The sequence below is a fragment of the Haemorhous mexicanus genome, chromosome 2 (assembly GCF_027477595.1).
Source record: "Haemorhous mexicanus isolate bHaeMex1 chromosome 2, bHaeMex1.pri, whole genome shotgun sequence".
Taxonomy (NCBI): Eukaryota; Metazoa; Chordata; class Aves; order Passeriformes; family Fringillidae; genus Haemorhous; species Haemorhous mexicanus.
The window spans coordinates 27,751,634-27,771,247 of NC_082342.1; the positions used below are offsets into that span (position 1 = coordinate 27,751,634).

Consider the following 19,614-nt stretch of genomic DNA (forward strand, 5'->3'; position numbering starts at 1 on the left):
TCAATCACCCCATAAATGAATGGGATCTCCTACCACTCCATTTCCAACTTGGATCACAACTGAAAGCAGGAGAAACACATCACTGGGAGGCAAAAGGCATCCAACTGTATTGCTGTCAGGAAGAGCTTTGCTGGTGACACAGCCCCACTTCTTACTAGCCCTCCTACACACACCCTTTCTGTGAGCTCACAGAACATATATGCACCAGGCATTCTGTGCAGGAAGAGAAAATGAATACACTGTAGGGCCAGTCTGAAGAGCTGGAGAAAGGGGACAGAACCTGCCTGAGAAATGTCAGGGGGGTTGTGGAAGGACCACCCCTATTCAACCAGCATGGCAAAGGCTAAGGGGCCAGCAAATGTGAAAAGGGGGAGGGAGGGCAGGCTGCAGCAGTGCCTCTCCATCTTCTTCTACCAGTTTAAAACCTCTCCTATCCTTTGACTTAAGAGGACTGCTAATAAACCTGCCTGCATTGAAGGGACAAGCCTGGCCCACTAAATCACAGCCCACACATGTCTCTGCTCATAGGAGGAGGGAGGCTCTCCTGCCCCTTCCCCTGTGAAGCCCCAATAAACAACTGCCTCAGCTGGTGCAGGCTCCCTGCTCTATTGCTACAGGGATGGAGACTATGGATCATGTTACATCATATTTGGCAGAGAGGGGATAATAATTTTTCAAGGAGTAATCACTCCTGGAATCCCACTTTTCTCCAAGCTCAGAGGACACCCTGGGACAGATGGGGGCTTCCTAGCATACCTGTGCTTCCTGCAGAACTCAATAATTGCACCTTGAAGTGTAACATTTTCCTTCCCTCTTGAACATTTTCCAATTCTAACATGCTTATTTGTGCCTGGTCCTCTCTGTCACATGCTTTCCTTTCTATTCTCTGACCACATAAGCACTGGGCCTGACCATGGACAAATTTGTGCTGACTCCAGTTGGGAATCAGGGCTGGAGGTGGGAATGAAACTCACTACAAAGGAGCTGATGTGAAGGAGTCAGCTAGGCTTTGTCACTGTGGTTCCTCTCCTCCAAAGGAAAAGGAAGAGATAATGATGTTGGAACATTTTAACCTTTCTTTTACTGAGCTTGATAGGCTTGGCCTGAGGCATCTTTTCGAGCAAAAACAGGCTGCTGCAAGATTGATTGGTTGGGTGCAGAGTTTAAAGGTAATTTTCTCTTGTCACGTGCACATAAATTATTGTGGCTCAAGCTGTGATCAGCTCTACATCTCACTTGTTTGACTGCTTTTATGCCTGGGCTCCTATGAGGGGTTGCAAGAACCATGTCCAGTGTTCCCCAAGCAGCATCCAACATAAATATATATCAAGAGCACCACAGGCATACACACAAAATTAGTGTCTTGGTTTAAGGTGAGAAAGGGGCACATGCCTGCAGATCTGTACAGACAGGGCTTCCAGCTGCAGAAGTTGCTGTTAGAGCCTTGTTTTGCTCATCTATGGACCTTTTAAAAACATTCTGTCCGTGAACGCCAGGGCAAGGAAAACTCATCCACTCAGATTATTCACAAGGGGGAGAGAAAAGAAGATGCACATGCACACACACAAAGGAAGCACAGCTGCAGCCAAAGTGAATTCATTTTTAACATTCATGAAAATATTCACAGAACACTTCAGTGCTATTTGCCTAAATTTTGCTGTTTGGAGTAAACACTTGAGCCAGCGCAGGCTGTATATGTTCTATGAGCAGTACCGCATCGGGGATTAGAGGTGGCTCCTGGATCTAAGTCACAAATTCACACCACGTCCCAAGTACATGTGACTCCCTCAGTCTAAGGCACAGACTCACAATCTGTCACTACATAGTTCCTGACTTTTGATCCTTGCAAAAGGACTTTGCAAGTACCCACAGCCACCGCATTCCCCATCCATCGCAACCTTATGCAACAAAGGCACGTGCGCTCTGCCAAATTTCAACACAAAAGCAGTGCCAAACAGTGACAGCTCTGGCATGCCCCTGGTCTGGGGGAGCAGACCTCTTTCCCCACCTCTACTCCCCAACCCTTCTTCTCAACCAAACCCCTTCACTGGTTTCTTTCCCCGTGTATTCTAAGCAGCTCAGACAAGGGGAAATGCTACAGCACACAAGGGAGACTCAGCTGAAGCCCTGAAGACAAGAGCTGTGTTCGTTGTCTCTTCCTCCTTCATAAATACAGCTGAGATGACGACTGGATAATTGGCTAAGTGCCTGTCAGCTTAATAACAGAGAGAGAGAGAGAGAGACAGAGAGGCAAAAGGAGAGATTTGTATTTACTATTCAAAGTCATGGATGCTGCTTGCCTGTGGATTTCAACACGGGTTTTGTTTGCAGAGGAAGGCGTGAAAGGTGATTGGATGTGCAGCTCCAAATCACAGCCTCATGTGAGGGTGGACAACCAGCTTGGGATGGAGAGAGGAAGTAGAGCACTGAGGTAGCTTCCATAAAAGGCACTGCTGTGTTCCTGGTTAAAGTATCTGTGGTTTCCTACACCGGAAAAGCATCACCACCACCACCCCTGGTAGGGCACTGCTCTCACTGATACACTAAGTCATACCGTGTTAGGGACAGAGACAGTGGTGCATCTCCAACATGGTCATCCTGCTGACCCTGGAGAAGAAGATGCAGTGGCACCATGAGCGGCAGCTGCACAGTGGTGGGACCACTCCCCTTTTGTTTTGCAAGTGCACAACACAGAGGTTGGCACAGGTTGGGAGGGCAAGCTGGAACCCTCTTGGCCTTTCCCTTTCCCTCATAAATCTGGTGCACTTCTAGGAATACATCTAAGGAGACCACCTGTGATGAGAAACCATTCAGACATGTCTGGGTTCTTACAGGACAGAAGGAGGCTGTGCGCAGGAGAGAAGCCTCTTCCTTCTTTCGAAGTTTTCCCTACTTCCCTCTTCTACTGAAATGCAAATTGTGGGAGTGGTTCAGGTTGCCACTGGAAAGGGTCTGTATTAGCCAGATCTACCGTAGTGTTAATCACTGAGCCTCAGAAGAGGAAGATGCTATATTCTGTTGCTATATACTTGCTGCTTTTACTCCTTAACAGCTGTAGCAAATGAAGCACACTGAAACAAAAAGACATTTCCAGCATTAGTGAGGATTACTGAGGTCCAGGAGTTGGAAAAAGCCACAGAGACCTCCAAGTAAGCTGACTCTCATCCGGGCCATCTGGCAGTGCTGCCTCTTAGTTGCAAGTGTGGCAGCTTTACAAAGTATATGAACATTTGTTCAACTGCACCCAAGAAAACACTTTCCACCTTTAAATAGGAGCAAACATAGGGAAACACACCCTTGCACACAGGCACACACAAGCACACACCTCCCAGATTTCATACAGATGTGCTATTGCAAAGTATCTGCTGAATGTCAGCCCAGTGTGAGTGGGCTCATTTCCATCAAGTTATGTGGGATTGAGGAAGCCCAGCCTCAGTGAAATCAATAGAGCTGCAGCAGTGCTATTTCTCCTCTCTTGCACAGGGCTGAGCACAGTGGGGGAACTCTAGGACCACAGCCAGCCTCTCCCACACAACTAAGTTGCTCCTAATAAAAATCTGCAGAAATATATCAGCACAGAGGAGACTGGTGGTTCGCATTATTTTGAAATAGCTGTTTTCTAGGCAGAGGTGAAACTCATCATTATTAGTTCCTATTACTTACCATAAAACCAGGCACATTAGATGTGCTCGAAGCCTGAAGCAAATGCTTTGGTGTCAGATTCAGCTGAAAATCGCATTTGTTTTTTCTTCAGCAAGAGAACAGTAAAAGAAAACTCAGTAAATTCCTGACTTCACCTTTGTGCTCTCCATTGCACTTACTCCAGCAGAGCACAAGTTCACACAAACCAGAGTGAATTTTGATGGACAACAAAACTAGGTAACTTCACTGAAAATGGCTATATTCAGCCTCTCAGTGAGCCTGTTGAAGCCCTGCCGCTGCATCAGCAGCAAGCTGTGGCCCCGCAGATCTGTCAGAATCGGATGCCTGTGGGTCTGGATATAAAGGGCAGGAATGTCTAACATATATTTTGAAACTTATAGTTATGAGATGGCAAATTCCAGTAACTATGAGCTATTTTAAGAATAGGTCTTTCCTCATGACCTGCTGGGGAGGGAAGTGGAAGAGGTACTGACTCCAAGACACTTCAGGTAACATGTAGTACTACATAAATTATAATGCCAACAAAGTAGGAAAACATATGGTACTTAGTTGCAAATTGAAGTGTGTGTGCAGACTCAGGGGATGAGGTCAAAGCCATACAGTTCAATGCTGTCTCTCCATCTTTCTGAATGCAAAATATACATACAGTGTTATTAAACATGCATTATTTCACCAAAGAAAGACTTTCCTTTTCCAATTTCCACTCCACTTTTCTTTGTGATAGGGTAGTCCCACCCTGCAGAAAGGACATTCTCACAAAGGGCCCCCTTACCTCTGGGTACATCATATAAAAATAATGTGTGTCTATAAGGAAAGATGATGATTGCCAGCCTTCGACCATACACATATTGCAACTTCCTTTATCTTATGTATACACACACACTCACATATCTATGGATGCATGTGTGCCTTCATATAATGGCACCATCTGCTGCCAGAGCTGGAAGTTTTGCAACATCATCTGTTACTACATTTATACATTTTTATTTTTCATTTGAAGGAAAGAATCAGCAGAGTTTGCACAGATCCCGACTCACCCTGTCTCGACACATGGATCCAGGAATTGATAGTGAAGGCTTTGTACAGACCAGAGAGAGAGGAAGGCACTTGGGACTTTTAGTCAGCACCAGTGTGAAGAGGATGTACTAGGGAATCCTCATTTGTCACCTTTGCTGGGTTGCTGTGTGGCTGAGCCAAAAGGCAACCCAAGCTAATGGATAGGTCACTGGGCTTGGTGTGCCTGAGCCCTGCGAGCATCCCTGGGCGAGTCCCCTCACCTCCTGCCCACCCCCAGCCTGGGTCCATCCCAGCTAATAGCCTGCCTGCCCTGCAGAGGAGGGGATCGCTCACTCTCTGCTCATGTGGCACTTAATACAAAGGGTGCCTCAACCTAGTGGTGGCCTCTAAGTGCCACAACAATACCACTAATAATCAAGGTTACAATTTTACTGCCAAGACTGTATTATTATGTGGCATTATACGTTTGAACATGCCTATTCTCATTTCTTGCAAAGGGCTCAGCTCAGTGCTCCCTATTATAAATCATATGCTAATTGTAAGTGTAATCTGAACAGCTTTTTCTTTTCTTTTAAAATGATGGTATAGGGCATAAACTTTGTTGTGATGTGTCGCTATTTTGCCTGAGGTGCTTTTGTCCTCTAGCACAGCTCCACATGTAACATATCAGCAAAATACTGGGAGGCCAAGAACAGAGTTTGCATAAATTGCTTATATTGCAGGATTATGCCAACAGCACTGTCATTGCTGTTGGTAATTTGATTCTAGCCCATCCTTTGTAACATGCAACTTGAAGAAACTAAGTACCCCTCAGGATAGATGTTCCTAAATGTGCTATCAGCCTGAAACTTTACATTATTTTAAAATACCTGGTAAAAATGAAAAACGCACACTCAGTCAAGTGTGGGTTTTCATCTGCACATCAGCATGAGATTGTTTAAATTCTTGATGAAAAGTTGATGCTTGGAAAAACTTAAGAGCAAAGAGCCAAATTCTGGCCTTGGCGAGATCCCAGTTCTCCAAAGGCTGAACATCATCTGAGCAGTGCTCAGAAGCTTATGCCCTGTATGAGTCACTTGTACCTCTTTATTTGCAGTCCCTGGGAACCTGCCCCAAAGACAAATGGAATATTTCTGGCTCTGCCCTTGGGCTTTAGTGGATTTGTACTGGTATAACAGAACAGATTGGCATGGAGATGTGACCCATTTTGGTTCCAGTTTGTGATGAGCTCCATTTCAGGAGTTTTTAAAGGCTAAATCTGCATTTGTGCCAGAACTTCCAAAATTCCTGGGCAACGTGCAAGTCCCACTGACACACTCAGATGAGCTCTTTGCAGGCACTTTGAGGTAAGCTGCTGTGGTGGTTCTGAGGCAGCTGATCTTTCCCCAACAGGCTGTACAGGTACCTGATCCCATAGCATGGATTCCCCACTGCCAGTTTGCTTTTAAACCACCCAGAGGGCCAAATACAACACAGAAACACAGTTTCCTTCCTTCCCAGTTTGCAGCAGCTGCCCTTCATTACTGCACATGTCCCAGTTTAGCCAACATTCTCATATACCTCATCCCCTCCCTAGGCTGAACGTGTGTTACAGAGCACAGGGTGTACCTGCCTTTTCTCACCCAAAAGGTGCAGAGCAAATGAGGTGGGAAGGGATGCTGAAGGCAGGCAAACAGCAAGAACATTTGGGGTTGGGGCCTGTTTTCCTTTTCCTATTTAAATTAGTTTGGGGGATATGTTGGGCATTTCTTGTTTGGATATTATTTCCTTCTTTTCCTAACACTTAAATAGGAAAGTTGCATACAAAACCTGACAACCTCATGACTGTAATCGTGAAAGCAAGACATCGGCAGGAACTGTAGCCAAAGTTCCCTCTCAATACTCAAAATAGGATTCAGTGTCCTTCTTCACTTGCTGAAGACAGAGTTAAAAAAATGAAAACCTTAGTAAGTCTGATGGGCTCACCAATATAGTGTCATCTTTAAAACATCCTACTCTCTTTTCTTGGTTGCAGTTGAACAAACACGAGAACTCTGCTCAGCCCTTCTCACCTGTTGCAGCTCTCAGAGCCCTCCTCTCTTTTCTGCCTTGCTCTGAGGAGGAGACAATTACCCTTTTCCCTGCGGATAGCCTATAATGAGCTATTTTTATTCTCTCTGCAATTCCCTAACTTCCCTATGCCAAATACTCACTAAGAGTCATCAACCTTCAGCAAGGCCGACACATGAGTCAAATCTGCTGCCAGGTCATTTAGGAGATGAGCCAGTTTAGAGTTAGGGACATTTTTTAATAGTCCCGGACTGAGGGAATATTTTAAAAGCTACAGCTTTAAAAAGTCATTTCCAAACTTTTCAGAATCATTCTAATCTGAGTAACAAGCTGCAGATGAAGCTTCAGAAAACGGGCTTCCTTTAGGAACATTAGGGCTTATAATAAACTATTTTTCTCCACTTCATAGATCAGCCCACCCACCCATTCTTCCACCTACAAGTGTAACCCTATATACAAATGTAGAAGGCTCCAAGAGGAAGACTCATTTAGAATATCCTGTCCTTGGGTGATTTGCTGAATGATTTGCATCACAATTTACAGGAACAAAATGTTTTTAGTAGTCTTATCACTATGTACACTGCTTGTATTTCTCTCCAACTGCGTATCATTTTTTCTCCTTCCTACATTTTCATTTCCCTTCAAGCTACAGGAACTACTGGGCACTGGTAAACTGATGCTGCACAATCCCTCTGAAGCAGATGTTTAGCAAAGATAGGTGATATGATCCATGCATAGAAAACTCTTACCTATCTCTCTGTGGACATAAAGTTCTGCTTTGAACACAGTTAGTATAGATCATCTAATGGAGTTTTTATTTTTTCCCATCTAGCTCCTTTCCTTCTGTTGTCATAGTGGCTCTACAGACAGGGAGAGTGAGGCACTGGGAGTTTTTCAAAATAAGGCTGTCTTAAAGTGAGTTATGTTTTGGAGGGCTGACAAATCAATGAGGGGGAAGCTAGCAAACAAATCTTTGCTTTAAAACTGAGGACATGAAATGCTATCCAGCAGGACCCAAAGTCCATGGGACATAGGGAAATCTCACACCTTCCAGTTTCATGTGGCATTCTGTCTCCCAGTACAGCCTGGTTTCTGCTTCTTATCTGAAGGAGGAACTGAAATATCCCAGAAACCTGTGTCTGGTCCCAGGGAAAGGAAAAGGAGACAGCTGCCCTTCCTAGGAAACATGAAAAGCATATAGCTGGCCAGATCTGCTTAAAGAGCTTAGAAAGGCAGCTGAAGGAAAAAGGTACAGCCTGTGCACTGGCCACAGTCACTTCTGACCGAAATGCAGCCTGCCAGGAACACAATATTGCCCGGGGCAAGCATTTACATGGCCGGGTGGTGTGCTGCTCCTGCAGACTGTGTCACTTGGCACACATCTGGCTGACACAGCTGGATCACTTCACTCAGGTGTTTTATTTTAGTGCCTGACATAACACTGGCAAGCCACACGTAATCACTGAAACCACTCTCCCATGCAGCCCTGTGGAGCTTGCTGATGAAGGAACGCTTTACACGCAGCACTTGCAGGCACCATCTCCACCATCCGCTTAGCCCTCTCAGCTGCAAATGCAGCTTTAACACACAGCATCTAGATAAACTGAAAAGCTCCAAGGTTAAGTGGGAAATAGAAATCTAGTGACCCCTGTCTGGGCAAGTGAGCTTAATGACTTGTCTGCTGCTGCATGTACCAAACATGCTGGCAAACATCTGTCTGAGCAGCCCCTCCAAAATAAATGATTGATGGAAGTGATTTGCCTTTAAAAATGGAATAAGTCAGCTAGAAGTCCTGCTAGAAAAGGGTTAAATGGGATATATGAATTGGTAGTGAGTGGAAGAGAGAGTAGAGAAGCTGGAGTCAGAGGCAACACCCCTTGTTAGGTGTTTACCATGTCGAATCTAAACCGCTTGCACTGCATATGCAAGGCAGATGAATTACTCTGTAAATCCTATTACTCTGTGTGGATAAATCTTACATTCAAGTTAACAAGTCTGGAGAGCTGGGGAATGGAAGCTGCTGAATGGATATTCCAGGATCAAAACAACCGAGGACATGGGAGGCGACCGAAGCGATATGCGTACACGCACACACATCCCTCTTCCAGCATCCTTCTTTCCTCTATCATTAAATGGGAGGGATGCAGGACACAGGGGATCGTGTAGCAGAATGTTTGGTGACATCTAGCAGGATTTATTTCACAGAAAGAGAAAGAAAACTTTGCTGCTGCTGTTAGCTTTACTAGGGGATTGCTCCCTTGATGCTTCAGGGTTTGTGCACTATCAGCTCCTCATACAGATCACAGACTTATTTTAAATTACACCCAGTAGTTTTACAGCCATAATACGCTCACACTCACACACAGAATTTTCCTTCAGTAGGGGAGTTACTGCAGGTAAGTTGAGCAAGGCAGAATTTGGAAAAAAAAAAACCTACAGGAAAAAGACTACTGCAGTTCAGCTATTTGGGACGCTCCTAACTGAAAGCCCAAGTAGTGTCAGAAGTACCTTTGGAAAACCTGCACAATGAAAGCAGAAATATAACACTCAATACTGCCAGTAAGCAAGGTTTCGTGTCCAAGACATCCTCCTAACAACCAGGCACACAGGCACAGCCTACACCCATTTATTTAGCCCTGCAAAAAACCCCCAACACACAAAGATACAATCTTCGTAAATTGTAGCAGTCAGAGCTGCTACACCATTTTTTCCACCAGCCTGTTCAACTATTGTATCCATCTTCCCTCGCCACAGGGCAGAAAAATAAATAAATAAAATAAAAGGACAAGAGTTTCCCAAAAGAACTTGCCTTAGAGTTCTGGCAGCACCAGGGGTAAAGTTTTTGCATATGTACAAAATAAAGCATGGGAAGATCAATGGAACATCTGGCAAGCACAGCTGGATCCCTTTTCGATTCCTCTATTGATACTGCAGGGCTGGTGGAAAGTGTACACTCACAAGAGCTGGCTAACACAAGCAGATCTTTCCCCACTGAAATTCTTTTGATCCAGGACACTACACAGAGGATAGTGTGGCAAGAAGTGTTCAAAAAAGCTTTGCAATTCTTTCATATTAAAGCAAAAACACACATGCAAAGCCTGTTTGTAGCAGCTGCTGCTGCTGCAGTTTGAGAGGTAAAATAACACACAATCTCACAGAGATTTATACACACAAATCTGGATCACGTCACACGTACACGTTGCATATATGGCAATATAGATGCGCACATAGAAGAGGAAAAGTTGGCAAAATGCCGTACCTGAGGATGGCTGTGTCCCCTTGCCTCACGGTGATGTTATCGGTACCTCGGGTAAAATCCACGCTGCGGACTGGCAGCCCTGTAGGGAGAAGGCAAAGCAATCTCAGTAGGACCAGCGGTAATTGTTTCCGATCAGGCTGAGCCCTTGCTACCATGGCTGGTCTCGTCGAGTTTCACTGTCAGTACTTGTCTCTTTCTCTGCCTGCGTATGTGGACAGATAGACGCAGAAAGAAAAACAATAATAATAATGTACAACTCTCGCTATGATCGACAGTCCAAGAAAGGGGAGGTGACTTCACAGTCCTCCTCAGCTGCCACTTTCTCTTGCTCTTTTCAGTCTCCTGCTGGCTTCTTTCCCTTCTTTGCCTTTTTTTTTTTTTTAAGGCTTAAAAAAAAAAAAAAAAGTCTTAGCAGATCCTTCAAATAAAAAAGGGAAAAAAAAAAAAAAAAGAAGCAAGACGAAAAAGTCAGGTAGCAAAATAACTACGGAATAATAACAATTAAATCGACCCGTTTAGAGTGATGAAGTGTGGTGGGAAAAAAAAAAAAAGGAAAAGGAACAAGAGGAATCCTGTGCCACCGGGATGCGGGAGGGGATAGTCCTGTGGCTGTGCAGCCTCTAGCCCCGCGCTCCCTCCTAACCCACTTTCCCAGGCGGAGCGAGGGAGGGAGGAGGAGGAGGAGGAGGAGGAGAGAGGGAGAGAGGGAGGAGGGAGCCTTACTCGTGAGACGGCAGCTCGGCACCACAGCGGCGGCGGCGGGCGCGGAAGGAGCCGCGGGCCGCGCTCTCCATCCCTCTCCCGCGGGCGCAGCCGCCCGGGGGCCCGCGCCGGGGACCGGGGCTGCCCGGGGGGACACGGGACGGCGGCCGGGGAGGGGAGGGGGGCACTGCAACGGGGAGAGGGGGCTTGGAAAGGCATGAGGGCTGCAAGGCAGAGGGGGTGAGCCCTGAAGGAGAAGGGAGGAGGGAAAGGAAGAGAGGGAAGGTGATGGGAGAGGAAGAGGGGGCTGGAGAAAGGAGGAGAAGGGAAGCGGGGAAGTGTAGCGGGGAGAAGACAGAAGGCAGGAGCAGCCGGGAGCTGCTGAACGGGAGGGAGGCACAAGGAGCAGGGCACAGAGGACGGAGGAAGGTACGGCCAATATTCTCAAGATGAAATAGTGAGGAAAGAGGGTCTGTGGCCAAAAGTGCAAACAACTTGGCTTAGCGGCCTGAAGCCACACGCTAGCTGATTTACAGGGTAGCATCCTTGGCACCTGCCTCTGCAGCCTCAGACCACGCTTCTTCCCCTCTCAGACTTTTCTATCGCCAGATAACCAGTTGTACATCCCTCCCTCCCACCTCTCTTCACTCAGCCCTTCCCGCCCCCCACCCCCCTTCCCAGCCTCGGAGCGACGGAGCGGAGACAATGCCGGCATTGAGCTGCCCGCGGTGTGAATGCTCGGCCTGTGCTGCCGGCTGCCAGAGTCCGCAGCTGAGCCCCGCCGGCAGCAGCGCTGCCCACCCGGGAACGCTCCCGCAGCCCACAGCCCACCGCCCACCGCCACCGCAATGAGAAGGAAGAATAAATTAATGGAAAGGAATAAGCCGAATGTTTTACTGCTGATGCCTGCCTGCTATTCCACCAGCCCGATCTCTGCCTGCGGGAGGGATCAGAACTGCTCTTAGGGATGCTTCGCTAATGTAACCCTTCTGCGACCAAAGAGCCGCGGCGCTGGGACGGGGAAGCAAAGAGGGAAGGGGAGGTCTAAGAGGGGTCCAGAGAATCAGGTGCAAGAAAAGCCATGGGGTTACTCAGCTGAGAGTTGATGTCTTGTGCGGTTATAGCGCTGGTACGTGTGCAGGAAGGGAAAAAAAACGGGTCTTGTACGTAGCCTGCTTCACCTCTGCTCCTGCAGCCTTGTGGGACACAGTGCGCTCAAACTGAAGAGACGTAAGGAATGTCACAGAAATGGCCGTGTGGGACCAGATCAAAGGACCCTCTAACCCTTCCTCCTGTCTCTAAGCAGCCTAAAGCCAATGCCTGGTGAAGCTCTCAAGCACAAGGCAAGCATGCAGTGGTACTGCCCCAGGACACTTATCTATTTCTAGTGATTTATGGCTGAGGCATGTCCCCAGCCAGTGGCACTGCCTTTGTAGCTAATGGTACTTGAATGATTTTCTTCTTCCAGGAACACATCCAGTTGCTTTCTGAACTCCTAGAAACTGGCCCCTGCAGCCTTGGTATGGAAAGGCCACACTGTCTGAGTACTTAAACAATCTCTGCAAGTGTTAAAGGCCCACAAATTAGGGACTAAGGTCATGACACTGCTGCTCCAGTGCCATGCATGCAGCAGCAAGAAGAGATGACTGCTTTGTATTCAAGCCGAGGAGTGAGGCAAGTCAGACATTTCCTCTGCAGTAGACTTGGCACGGATAGCATCAGGGGGCAAAGGAATGAGAAGCTAAAGGGGTTAATACATATGCTAGAGGTACCCAAGCTATTGCAGAGAGAGATACCAACTCACAAGGATAATCCTCTGGAGAATACCATGCTGCTGACACCTGATTTCTGACTAGTAACCGTCACTCTAGGATGGAGAGTGCAAGGCACAAGGTGCATCAGACTGTTGGCATGCCAGAAGAAGGGCATCACCAAGGGGAAACCTCTTCACTCCCCATGACAGACTTTGAGTACAGCTAAAAGACCTGGTCCCATAGGAAGTTAGCAATGAAAGAAACACACCCCTCTCACAAACCAGTGTTGCATGATCCTTTTTACAACAGTCTCCCAAATATGTTTCATCTACATTTAATAAGAGCTATTGTATGGTAATTAAATGCCTGTGGAGTAAGGAAAACATATTTGTCAAAGATTAACTATTATGCAATGCAAGAAGCATCTGCCACCCAACTGCTAGAGCTCACTAAATATTTCCTTATCTCAGAGTATTTACTTAGGAGGCAATAACTATCCAGTTAAATCTAAATTTAATGCTTAGTTAAATATAGTTCATAGAAAGTGGCACCAATATGTTTTACACAGAGAATGACAGAGGGGGTTTCAGGGAGGGAGAAGGAAGAAATCCTGTCTCCAGGCTCCACTAAGATCCTGATTCAAGGTGGGACTGCATGTGGCCATGCCCCACTACCAAGAGAGGTGCATCACAGAGGGCTCAGAGACCCCTCTCTGCTGATTCAGCAGTACAGGGATGGTTTAATCTTCTTACGCATTTATACAACCCTCATTAGAACTACTGTAGTGTAACTATATAATAATAATAATAATAATAATAATAATAATAATAATAATAATAATAATAATAGTAAACAGAGAGATGAGAAAGAAATTCCCTTGAGGGTCTTGTGAACCTTGTGAAAAATAAAACAAAAACAGAATTTAAAGTGGATAGGTCTTATTTGCTTTTTGAAGTGTACAGAAGCAAAAGGAAGGGGTTGCATAAGTGTAAAAGGCCAAACAAGAAGGAATCACACAAATCCTAGGAGAGTGCCTCATGAGTAAAATAAAAAAATGTTATTTTTGTATGTGCTCCCAGAAGAAATAACTCTCTGGACCCATCTCCCCCTGCTGGAAGCAGATAACGAAACAGCAGGTCTGGCTCCTAACTTTCCTACATTCTGAAAACATGAGGAAAAATTCAGGTGAACAATGAGAGCATGGACACCACAAATCCATACTGCAGCCTTTTCATGCCATTTTTCAGTACTCCTAGTAGGTGCAGGACTGGCAGAAGGAGCACGACTGATCAGATTTTGTCACTATGCAGTTCAGGAATAGGCAGAACAGCATGAGCCCAGCCCTACAGGTACCATATCACCCCCCTCCAATGCAAAACACTTAAACCCTGTGTAAAGGGAGCAGGGCCCAGAGCAACACACTTTGATGAGCAGAGACTGTAAGGCACAGCCAGAGATATCATAGAAATGTTTGGATGGCAGGTTCAGGACCGTATCTGTGTTTCCACACTATGGATGGATATGTTTGTGTACCAAGTTGGAAGGAAAACAACAGCATGAGCTGGGGCAGCCTGGATATCCCTACTTTTCCTGTCTTTGAGGGGAATGGGCTGGAGACATCACAGTGTGGACACCTAGGCTGGCTAAAGGAGAGAGCCTCCACACTGGTCCTGGATGGGCAGGAATCATGTTGAAATATATCATGCTGAGCTGCTCTAGGACAGGTACTCAGGTCACCTCTGCCTCCCTGTGTGGTAGCTCAGTTTTTCAGACACTTGGGAACTGACATTGTGAAAACCTTAAGTGCCATCTGCTTTTCATGGAGAGCCAAGAGACACTGAAAGCATGGACTCTGCCCACAAATAGGAGTGGTGATTTTTTTTGCATTTGAGGTGACTAAATGCAAAGAGCAATCCATGCACTTCAGTCAATGCCAGCTGCAACAGCCATCTGTATGATGTGGATAGCTGCCCTCTCGGACTAAAGCAAGTCTCATCAACTCACACCACAAACAGCCACACAAAATGGAACTGTTCTCACTTGACTTTCATTCGCTACCAGCCACAGAAAAGCTGGTGACTTGATCCCAAACATTCCTGGAATCAGGGAAAAGGCATTTCTGAAAAATACCAAAGAAGCAAACTGCTCACACGAGTCTCCAGACCATATGACTGACACAAGAGTTTTAAGGGGACTCTGCAATGGCTCTGCCAGCAGAGTCCAGGCACATAGGGACTTTTTTTGGGATATCTGCAACAGTGAGTGAAAACGTATGATGTTTTGTGAGCTATAACGCATTTAGTCAAGATACACTGCTGCACAATGCAGCAGAGCCTGCTCAAAGCTTCTCAGCCATGAAGAGAAAATGCAATTTTGTCTCATTGGCAGAGGAGTTATGGAGAGGAACGGGGAAGAGCCAAAGGGCTTTCACAACATGGTGAGGAAGCTTAAGGGACCGTGGAAGGACAGCCGTGATCTCTCTGTCCTCTCTTCATTCCTAAATCTGCAGCTCCTACATGCACACATTTCTGCTCTGATATGCAAGGGCAGCACCCCACTGCAATTAAGCAGCTATGTTCCATTCTCCTTTGGTCCCTGGGATACAGGGAGCCATAGGAGTAGAAGAAAAGGAGGAAAAGCAGGGCTAGAATATTGATGGGAAATCAAACTTACAAAGCACTTATTATAGGGAAAAATTCTGCAGTTTGAAATATATATATATATACATATATATATATATATATATATATATAGTTTCTATTAATATTTTGCAAGTCTAAAAATTAAACTGGCTTTTGATGCTGAAAAGAAGAGCCAGTTTAGAGCCAAGGCTAACAACCATACATGTAATACAAAAAGGCCAAGATTCCTCTGAAGTAAGGACCTCATTAGGTAGAAGAATTTACTGCACCGAGAGCACTCAGCGAGGCCATAACTGGGGATGATAACATGCATGCACAACACCTCTCTCTAAGCACGGTCACTGAGCTGTAACAGAACTCCCTCCTGTACCAGACCAAGAGCTGATTTTCACCAATTTGTAACCTTGCTACTATGCAATTGATCTGGTCTCTCAATTGATCTCCTTGGTGTAGACAATTTAGAGGCCAAGGGCCAGGTTCTCAATTGCTGTAAGCTGACATAGCACCACCACTGTCAGAAGAACTATGCTGATCTACACCAGCTAAAAACAAGTTGTGAAGTTCATCTTCCTCTGTGCTGCATGGGTAGAGAACTGTGTTATCATCTTTGAAAGGAAAAAACTTGTTTGACTGAATGAAGAGATTTTATGCTCAGGCTTTTCAGAAAGTTTCATCTTTACTTAAAGACCTGAAGGCTGGACAGGAGGATAACAGTAAGACTAAAGATGCCTTTTTTTAATCAGTATGACAAAGCAGAATTAAAGAATTAGTACTGCAGATGGTTTGTAGCCTTAATTACTGGTTGCTATCACAGCAAGTGCTTGTAGAACTACAGACTTATTTGTAGAAGAATCCTTCCTGCTTGAGAGGGTCAAGACAAAGAGAGTGCTTCTTTTTTTGCTTAAAACAAAAGTTGCTCTTCCAGTGTTACATAAATGCAACAATAAAAGATTAAAAGTCATCAGTAGTGTCAAGAGCATCACACTGCCTTTCCTCTGGAAGATCACATACCATTACTGACTTCCTTACCAGTGCCTCACAACTGCACTCTGCAGCTCCTTCTTGACAGAGGGTGTCAAATAATTTTGAAACCACTGGAGGCCAGGCTGCTCAGCCAGTGCTGCTCTGTGGCAGGTAGCCAAGCTGCCTGTCATCCCCCAGCCCAGACAGCAGTCCCAGTGGGAAACTGTGAGACCTGACCGCAAAAGAAAGGCTGGCTCATGGCTTCAGCAGCAGGGGAATAGCCAATCCCAGTTCTGACATTCCTCGTGAGAACAAGGTAGTATGTCAGCCTGTGTTTTTTAAATGTGACTATAGGAGTTAGGCATACAAATCTAGACAAGAAGTCCATACCTCCCACTGAGGACAGCTTCAAAATCTCTTTATATTTGGCAGTAATCGTTGCTTCACCAGTGTTGCATAACTCTTGATGAGTCAGGCAGAACCAGAGTACAACCCTACAGGTCCTTAAATAAGTCACTTCCACATAGGAAGGCAGTATCTCTATCTGCTTACTCCTAGTGTCTCCCAAAAACTTTCCTCCCAGTGCCAGTGAATATTTTTTTTTTTTCAGCAAAAGTGATTAGGGTTGACTTCACAAGTGACTACAGTGGTTAACAGTCCCTCCCAACACAGAAGCAGAGAGATGACCCAAAGGTTGGGAAGTTCTAGCAGAACAGGCCAAATTCCTCAGTGAATTTGGGTAAATTACTTAATGAAGCAGTCACAGAGGCATAAAAAGTTAATTTCCCTAGACTCTCTCTGCCCTCAGAGAAGTAATCTTGTCTTGAGGGCACTCACAGCAGATGCCTAATTTAACCATATTAAATTGTCCTGCCTCTCAGGGCATGTCAAAGTTTACAGCTCCATTGCAGAGATCCTCACACAAGCTTCCTATCCTACACACAGAGAGCGAACCCCTGAAGGCTGCAGGGTAATCTGACATGATCTGACACTACTCTGCACAAAGCCCCTGCAAGACTCATGCGACAGAACATGCCAAGCATGACCTATTTCCAGCCTACTCCTTAACAAGCCCCCAAACAGCTTCCTGGCAGTTGCAGGGGATGTAGATGGCTGCAGACAGGAATTCCATACAGCTAAGAGATTGCCAAACCCATCCTGAGGAGCCCTGATGCATATTCCATGACCTGCTCTGGCATGGAGCTCTCGACACAGTGCTAATGGATGAGCATAATCACTCTGACAGCAATGATTCTGAGGAGAGCTCCAAAGTCTTGCTGAAATGATACATTCTACACATCCATCATTACCAGAGAATTAGTTTTATTGTGAAGAATAGAGTGCAGCAGGCTGTTATGCCATGCATTTTCTTGTCCATTACAACAGCTCCGGCATTGCTTTAATAAAACTTAAACTGAGGCCTGCAGCAAGACAAGAAAAGTTTTCAAGTTTTGTATGCTATCAGGACGTAAGGCAGTGTCAGAAAGCCTCACATGCAAGAGAAATTTGTATGCAAAAAATTTGGAGAATGTTTCCTTTGAAACTATGACCTGCCTGAATTCAAGCTTCTGACAACACTTCCATACGTTTCACTGTGATCAGGTCTGAAAAAGAGGAAAACACATCTTTATGTCCCAATCTTCAAGACGAAAAGCCAGGAGAACTGTCCCACATAGGTTCAGTTAATACTATCCTTACAGACTACAGGTCAGGGATGTCTCTGCATCAGCATTTAGAATTAGTGCATTCCTAGTGTTTCAACATAAGCTTTTCAATCTTTCAGCTTTTCTTCTCATCTTTCCACTACCCTCTTTTAAACCTCTCACCTTGACATTTTCAAGTTTCTCTTCCTTTTCTATGTTGCTCCCATGCCCCATTTCTGTCAGGCCATGTAATTTTTGTACATTTTAAAGCTGGAAGGGACTTCTCAGATCATCCTATCCAGTTATCTGTCTCAAGCACAGAAACTCACTCCCTTCTTGAGTTCAATGATTAATTACCATACCAGGTTAAGAACTTTTCTTTTTGTTTTAAACACAAACAGTATTTCCTTTATCATCCAGCCACTGAACTGAATCATGCTTTTGTCTGCTTAAATGGTTGCCTATTGTTAAATACTATCTCCTTGAAATGTTATGTTGTACCTCTTTGAGTCACGTTGTACCACTTTTGCTCCTAGTTCAAAGCTTTGCCACGAATGCCACACACCTGGTGACAGAGAGGAAAATAGGGTGCTTTCAGCAGCCTCTAAGAGAGCTGGCAGATGCAGGATTCATATCACTGTCCTTGATATGGGCCAGATAGCAAAGAAGTAGGGCCAGGAGTGGTTGTTTTAGGTCAGTCTAAGCATGAGAAAGGAGAAAGTAGGAGCAGGGGTGTAACAACAGAGGACCTGCCCACCAAGAGGTGCAGAAATTAGGTAACTTCTCAGAAAGAGAAGGCATTTTGCTGGAGGTGATTCCAGCGTCTCCTTCTGTCAGACAAGGAAGAGGAACCTTTGGTTCTGTGCTCACATGCAGTGGCCAAGCAGCTGTATGGCCTGTGGGCTTCACCACCTGCAGGAGCAGCACCTCCTCATCTCAGAACCACCTTGACTCCAATTCATCCCAACTCATGCTTAACTCAGTGTGGATAAGGCAAAACAAACCCAAGTGTGGACAAACTTGCAAACCACTCAGATGAAGCAATATCTCTCAGAAAAAGCAGTACATTTCAAGGGACAGAAATTGTTCCCTGAACCACTGCTTATGACTCTGCTAAGGCTGGGCTGGATGAGGGATGCACGCATCCTGAAACAGTTCCCTAAAACAGAGCTCTGGCAAGTCCATTTATAAAAGCCTTCCAGGCAAGAGTGAGAATAAGCAGGTATTCTTTTGAAGGGGCAAAAAATCTGTGTGGGAACTCGCCCTGGTTCAGGCCCTAAAGTGCCTGATGCTCACATTCACACACACACGTAATTTACTCAGTTCCAGCAACCTGTTAGATCCAGCAGCTGGCAGGGTTTTGTGGAACAGAGGCCACAACCCACACAGGAACGGAAGCATTGTTTCCTGTGAAACCCCTGGAGGTTGTGCACAGTCCTGGCCTTCAGGGACACTTTATTACTTTCTTAATTTATACTACATACCAGTACTTTTAAAAATAATGTAATGAGCTTGCTAGCTTCTCCCAGCCGGTAGAGATCAGGGGAGGACAAAGAGCAGGTTGGTCAGAGCACTCTAGCAGCTGGCTGAACAAAGGCAAGTGATGTGAAAAAAAAATCACTGAAGTTGGATCAGACTGGAGCAAGATAATAAGAAAAGGCCCAAAGAAAACCTTTGATGAAGAGATGGAGCTCTGAATAGGGCACTTACATGCTTCATTACTTGCCCTCTGAGACAGGAATGGACTGGAAGATGAACTCCAAATACCACACCTATCGCATGTGTGGGTGAGGCTACCTCAAGTGTCCTCCAGGAAAAATCTATTTTTTACCCAAAATCATTGTCCATTACACCTTTTCACCTTATTCTTTCAGCCTGCAAGAGATCATCCTATGTTTGCCAGATGTCAGTGGGAATCAAGG

At 45.5% G+C, this 19,614-nt stretch overlaps 1 protein-coding gene across 3 annotated transcripts in view; it reads right to left on the reverse strand.

Annotated features, from left to right (window-relative positions):
• LSAMP (limbic system associated membrane protein) overlaps positions 1 to 19,614 on the reverse strand; it is a 991,767-nt gene that overhangs the window by 293,021 nt on the left and 679,132 nt on the right. The window contains exon 2 of one of the 3 annotated variants that reach the window (XM_059838035.1): positions 9,989 to 10,067. In XM_059838035.1, coding sequence (XP_059694018.1) covers positions 9,989 to 10,067 — 79 coding nt within the window. Of the gene's footprint in view, positions 1 to 9,988; positions 10,639 to 19,614 lie in introns of those variants that run through there. The other 2 variants (XM_059838034.1, XM_059838037.1) reach the window with 2 other exon arrangements.